The 7,620-nt window shown below is 26.0% G+C and overlaps 1 protein-coding gene across 1 annotated transcript in view; it reads right to left on the bottom strand.

Annotated features, from left to right (window-relative positions):
- LOC100571964 overlaps positions 1 to 5,031 on the bottom strand; it is a 5,238-nt gene extending 207 nt beyond the window's left edge. The window contains exon 1 of the mRNA XM_003245779.4: positions 3,454 to 5,031. Within this exon, the coding sequence (XP_003245827.1) occupies positions 3,464 to 4,297 (834 nt within the window). The 5' untranslated portion in view covers positions 4,298 to 5,031 and the 3' untranslated portion in view covers positions 3,454 to 3,463. The remainder of the gene's footprint in view (positions 1 to 3,453) is intronic.
- Positions 5,032 to 7,620: the final 2,589 nt, after the last annotated feature.

The raw sequence follows: 7,620 nt of genomic DNA on the forward strand, positions 1-7,620 counted from the left end.
CAATCTTCAATATTTTTTTTAACTTTTTTACCAAAACATAAAAAAAAAATAAAAAATTAGTTATTTGTAGTGCTTACCTCTGTGAGTCTTAATAAGAAAACAGAATTACGATATCTCTATTATTTCAGGAGATATCGCAATGAGTAAATAGATCATTAATTAGTAATTACATATACCAATTACCAACCATACATTAGAAAGAAACATATTTAGTAATTAGCATATTTAATAATTAATATGTTAATAACAAATTGAAACAATAAAAAGTAATGGCTAATAATCATTCAATAAAAATGATGGATTAAAAATATAAGCTATAACTACAATAGTCTAATTTTCTATGATAGTTCTAATAATTTTTTCACTCGTGTCTTGGTCATAAAATTATTGATGGGTTGGTATTTAATATAAGTATACCTATACCTACCTACCTAGCTGTAATTTTCTATAATTGTTAGTAACATTATTAATAGATACATTTTTTTCATTTATTTATGTAGGTACTTACAACTTACATACTTAAAACATACTAAATGTATGTAGGTATTTACTCTATGTACCCATATTCACAGTTTATACTGTTATGTGAAGACATTAGAAACTATGATAATTTCATACAGTTTCGGTAATCGGTAAAAACGACACGGAAAAAAACGACGAAGTTATAAGTTATAATAAGTAATACCTATAGTATTCTGTATTATTATTATACTAGGTGACAACAATTACAGGCCTAGCGTCTTATCGAACCCATACCAAATAACTGTCGTAGATAGGATATAATATGTAGGTATATACACAAAAATATACGTACAATCCTATTGAGTGTTGGGTATAATATAGATATAGGTTTAAAATTTATTACTTTGAATAACGGTGGTAGCATTATCGATGTTTTTTATTTTTTTTTTTGTGTCTGTCATCACTGCTTCAATTTTCTTGAACAGTAGGTACCTTGTACGATAGAAAAGTGAACCTAGTTGGTGCATTCAGTAGGTCAAAATTTAAAATTTTATTCATTAGGTAAAAAAGCTTTAAAATTGAATACAAGGCTCTAGATATATTGTTACGATAGCAGTTGAATAATTATTTAAAGATCATATTTTGACAAAATTGATCAAATTTAAAATTTAAAATTGATTTTTTAAAATATATACATTATACAATGTTCAAATTTTATATCTAAGGATTGATAAAACCACGTAGTTAAATAGATAAATAAATTACTTTATTCACAATAATAATCATCAGATATACTTATTAAGTATTATATTATTATATATACTTACTTAGTTTATATCATAGGCGATAGACTGACCGTTTGGCTTCTTTGCTTAGAATAGTTATTCGTATACAATGATAATATGATATTATATCATTGAACTCAAATTTAACACCATCGATTACAATTTACAGTGACCCACTTGTAACCTACTGTACAGCAGAACGACGCCCACTTGCCCCCTTTTGTAACTATAATTTTAGGTTTTAGTGGTGCCTAGTGGATCTGCTATTTCTATAGCAGATTACTTCTAAAAACGCAATTAATCAGTAGGGAAGTGAAGTTGCTGCATTTGCATGTTTTTTTTAAATGGTTATATTTATTGCTGAGTGAGCTTAAAATATGTTTCATTAAACTCTTAATTTAAACCAAAAAAAATTATATTGCAATAAATGCAATTTTGGTGATTTTTTTAATTTTACTGCAATTTTAACTATTTTTGATAATTTTCGTTTACATTTAAGATTATATAACTTAATATATAAAATAAAAGTAACTAAACGTAGCAGTGAACAAATTTCTATATTTGTTGTAATACCTACTTATTATTTCTATAGAGCGATTATCGCATTTTGGTCGTTAAGATAAAAACTTGTCCCTCAATAACATATATTATCGTCTATTTATTTTATTATCGTCAAAAATCATCCGCACGTTTTTGTGGCACGTACTGTAGTCGTTCGTTATACTTTGTCGCGTCTATTTCGTCCGTTAAAATGCCAAAAGTCAAACCGATTAAATCAGCCATTTTAAAAAATTACGTATCAGAATTTGGTGACGCTATATTTTCTTCTGATGGCAGTATTCTCTTTTGTAAAATGTGTGAAGTGCAAGTATGTGCCGATAGACGATATATTGTGACACAACATCTAAAAACAGATAAACATTCTAGGGCAGTAAATAAGAAAAACAATACAAAGTCACAAGTTGAACAATTAGTAACAAATACAAAAAAGTCAAATTTTTCGTTTGATCTGTGTAAAGCATTGATGTCAAGTAATATTCCGTTACATAAAATTAGTAACATACAAAAATTATACAACTAACAAAAATTCTAAGTGGAGAAATACAGTCAATGGAGGGCTTGCCAGAAGACTTGACCAACAACGATTTAATCTATTTCAAGTACGCGCCAATAACAACTACTGACGTAGAAAGAAGTTTCTCCCGATACAAAAATTTGTTGTGCGATAACAGACGATCATTCGATTTTGAAAACTTAAAAAAATCATTTGTAGTGCAATGCAATAATGTAAGCAATATTCATATTTAATTTTTATTATTATTATGTATTAATATATTTAATTTTATTGATTATAATTAAATTTTTTTAAATTTTTTCAATGCAATTTTTAAATTTATAAGTGCAATTTTTAATATATTTTAATGCAATAATGCAATCAATTTAGTGTGTTTTTTAATGCAATAACTTCGCTGCCCTATTAATCAGTCTTGTATATAAGATAATTTTCAAGGTATTATAATTAGAGACATAAATATTGTTTTTTAATTTTTACAAAACTGCTATAGGTTTATTCTTTAAATTTTAAATTACAATATAACACAATAACCAATTATAGGTACCTATATTAGAATAGGTTTAGGGTTCTTTATAATTTTTAATCACACCAATAAAAATTAACAGCCATCGTTCTGTATTTTATTTTATTGGAATATTAAATGATGGGAAAACATTTTCGAAGAGTTAAAAATGACAATTATATCATACATTTATTCAATCGAAATTCGAAACACAATATTAACATGAATAATAATATGCTGCGTAGGTATTTAAATAAAATACAATATGATTATAATAAGATAATATTTGAATAGACGATTATGTACATTATTTTACCATGGTTAAAAAAAGATTCACAAATTAGGTACATAAATATAACATTCCTACTAATACATTTAATTATAACATATAAATGTAAAAAGATATATCATATTTCAATATTTGCATTTACAATGAAAATTACAATATGATAACATTTTGTATTCAGATGAGTTTATATATAATAGATTATAATAATTGGTATAAGTTACTCAGTGTTATTATTTATTTATCTACCTACTTAATAATAATACATAATGTGTGGTAATCTTTATTAAAGGTCATTAAACCTCTTACGAAAAATATATCCATTATTATATGAATCATACATTTTTTTTTTTTTAATAGTAAGAGCAGCAATAACACCACTCACCGATACAAAGAGAATTAGCATGCACTGAATGAAAATGACATCTGCATTTCTTATCACGATCTTCAACTTTTGCCCAACACTCGGTCCTCCTACATCCGGCCATGCAATTTATAGGCTTTGTAGAACTTTCTGGATGTGTCGAATTCCCTGCAGGATGTGTCGAATTCGTAGGACTTGCAAAAAGTTCAAAAGACCTTTTACTTTTTGTGTGCATTTTTAGATCTATTGTTTCACAGGTTGTGTTTGGTGGTGAATTTATCATCCTCACAGATCCTAGAATCTTTTCATTTTCATCCATATACATTACGTTTATGCGTGTTGGCCGCACATCAGTCACATTATATGTGTATTCAAGTTCAGCTACATATGTTATTCGCGAGTGTTCAGTAAGTAATTCATCAAGTTGTTGCTCGACACTACTGTTAAGTAGCTTCGACTTACAATTTTGGTTAAGCGAAAATACATTTAGAGAATGATTTGATCCCCCTAGGGAATGCGGTATTATGTGTTCTTTATAATCTTCTCCGGTTTGGACATGTATATCATTATCGTTATTTATTGTCTTATTCCGTAATGCGTATATTTCTGGCGTAATTTCTACGCAAACATATCTTGTCCTACCATTAGAATCTATTAGAAATTCGTTTTCGATTTTAAAATGGGCGAGTGCATTTGATACAGGTAAACTAACTCTTGATAATTTTGGTATTGTTGAATATGGAACAGATTTAGGACATTGATAAGCAAAACCACAATATACTTCCAAACAAGTAATTAATAGAATAATTTTAAACTGAAACATGTCTAGGTATATAGGTAACTTATTCACTACTATAGATTATAACAGCTAAAGCCTAAATTATTTTATAATACAAAAATTCTAGAAAATTGTCGGGAAGTTATCCAGTTGTAATATTGATGCTATTTACCTAGTTTAGGATTTAAATAATAATTTTAAATTTATTTTCACTTGTTATTTTTAATATGCTTTTATGTTAGTAATATTTTAATCTTAAATGTATTTCTAGTTAATATCTACACAGTTAAAAATTAACAGAAATCATACAGAATTACAATAAAATACATACAATTTAAATATAAAAATGTCAGTTATGAGCTTGCCTTGATTTGTAGTATTTTATAGACGGTAGGTAGGTATTGAACTGAAAATTGAGTGATAGATATCTGCATGGTATTGTATCATGTGATCAAGTTGATTACAAAATTCAAAAAAAGATTTTGAAATGCTTGGTTTTGTCTTCATTCAAAGTAGTTTTTGGAATCGTATAGGTATCCCAGCTTCAGATTACAGTTTGAGAAGTAGACCGAGTACAGGCAAATAAAACTATATGCGTCACATAAATTTGTATGATATATTAATTGAACACTTATTGAATTATTATAAATGTATTAAACACGCACTTAGTCTAATAGAAAAACTACAACTGTCAAAGAATATGATATGCTATGCCGTATATATCAATTCTCTGCAGATTGTCGAGATTGATGTGTTTGTTTCATAATAGCATAATGGCCCTTATTTATAACGTATTTAATATTTATATATAAAAAAAGATTAAGCATTAATGTGACTAGCAATTATGGTTTGGTTTTTTTTTTATACAACAATAGTAATTAATTTGTGATAAGGTATTATAGGAGACGTTAGTACCTAACAAGATAAACTACTTTATTAATTTAAAAGGGAACCTAGTTTTGTTCAATTTTGAACATTAACATTATATTATTCAGAGTGGCCCGTTTGATCCGAATGCCAGCATATAATTTAAATTTCATACTCCAAAGTAGAATATTGTTCGGGGTATTTTGATCCTAAAAAATCAAATATCGAACAATAGGTAATTTGATTATTATTTATATAGGTAATAGTTTATAACTTATAATATGTATTTCATCTAAACTTTAGGCACTATAACTCATATTACGCCAGTTTGCATGAACAATAACTTAAAATTTAACAAATTAATGGTGAGCTAACAGTTACATAAATATGATTTAGTGGTCCATTAATCATTATTTAATTTATTGAACCATAATATTTATCAATTATTTATACAACCCTACAATAGACTATAATACAGTCCAAAAGCCAATTTTAATGTATCGAAGATTTCAAAATAATATTCTGCTTTGGAATAAAGAATTAAAAATGCATTTTGTCATAAAAAAGTTAAAAATTAGAAAATGATACAGAGCAAAAATAGTAAAATATAACTCTTTTTCAGAAAAATTTTGTTTTAAATGACTTAAAATACGTTTAAAAAAACGTGGACAAGTGGGTGTCGCCCTGCTCTACTGTACAAGTGGGTCACTGTAATGGATGGTGTTAAATTTGAATTCAATGATATAATATCATTGCATAAGAAAAATGATACTTGATAATATTATTGTGAATAAAGTAATTTATTATTTTTTATATAACCAATTTACGCGGAACCTTGTTTTAAATGTTCAATATTTAGTTGTAAAATTTAAACATTTTATACATTTTTAACTACAAAAAAATTATTAAATTTTAAATTCGATAAATTTTGTAAAAAATTGAACTTAAAATGCTTATAAAAAAAAAATGTTGCCGATGAATTTTTAATATTTTTCAAATGTCATTATATTATGAGCCTTGTATTAATTTTTCAAGTTTTTTTACTCGGGAAATAAAATTTTATCGACATTCTTAGAAAAAAAAAATTTTGAAAATTGTATTGTGTATAGAAAATGCTTGTATAAACATTCAGTGGATATTGCATATATCTTCAAAAACAAATTAAGAAAAACAGGAATATTTTGACAAAACCGGTTTTTGTTAAAATTGATATTGTATCTTTGATGTAACTCAAAAACGAATAACTGCACTCTTGAAATTTTTATAAAATGTTAATAATAGAATTTTTCGCACATGATAAAACTTTTATTATATTTTTTGTCACTTTTTTAGTTATTTATAGACATTTGACATTTTCGATTTTTAGTTTTATTTTTCATTGTTACTTGTTTTGTATTCTTTTATCTCATCTAATTAATGTACACATTGTATAGATTGTAGATGTCTTTTACTCATTAATAAAAAAAAAAAAGTTTTATTTAAATGCCAATTACAAAAAGGTTGAACGAAATTCCACAAATATATTTAATAAAATTTAATATTTAAAAAAGAATAACGATTTTAGTTATTTTTTTGTAATACAACAATTTACTTCGGCGTGGGGGGGGGGGGGATTTATAACTTTTATTTAACTATTATATTTTGCAAAATAAATAATACTTTATGTAGCTATTACAATACATATGCTATTCTTATTAATAATTTGGTTAAATGATTAAAACATCAATTAACAAAAAAAATGTTGTAGCTATTACAATGTACTTCAATAATGGCTATAGTATTTATGGTTGTGACTAATATATTTGTGTTACTCTAGCTATAAATCATATTACAAAACTATTTTGTTAATAGTATTAAATTATTTTTTTCCGTGTGTACTTATAGTTACAACATATGTTAAACTATTAAGATTAATACATTTTATGCTTTAATACATTTATAGTAAAGTTGTTAATTCCGTATTACTAATGTCTAATAGTAAAATAAATTACTATAATAATTAATAGCAATTAGCAATTTATATATTTAAATAATAATAAGCTAACAGACAGTCTCACCTCTGAATCGTTTTTCGTATGCAATGATTTATCATTGAATTCTAATTTAATACATCCATTACAGCACTGTTTGACAGATTAGTGATTAATATACAGTGTGTCCCGTTTTAAATGTACCACTAAATATCTCGGCCCGATAATCTTAGATTGAAATACGGTTTGCTGCAATGGCTAAGGGGTACTGAAGAACACATTTAAGGACAAATTTCAAATTTTTAACTCTTGTAGTATGCGCATGCGCAATACAAATTTTTTTTTTAAATAGCAACACCTATTTTTGTCACCGGATATGGATAGATTATTTTATTCTAAGTAATTTTGATCCGTTGACCATAGTTCTAAACCTAAAATTGAATGAGTTACAGCTTTTGGAAATTTTAAAATAATTAAATGTTTTCGATTTTACCTAAAACATTACACGCTTGAATTTGATACAAAAGTAGA

The sequence above is a fragment of the Acyrthosiphon pisum genome, chromosome A1 (genome assembly GCF_005508785.2).
Source record: "Acyrthosiphon pisum isolate AL4f chromosome A1, pea_aphid_22Mar2018_4r6ur, whole genome shotgun sequence".
Lineage (NCBI taxonomy): Eukaryota > Metazoa > Arthropoda > Insecta > Hemiptera > Aphididae > Acyrthosiphon > Acyrthosiphon pisum.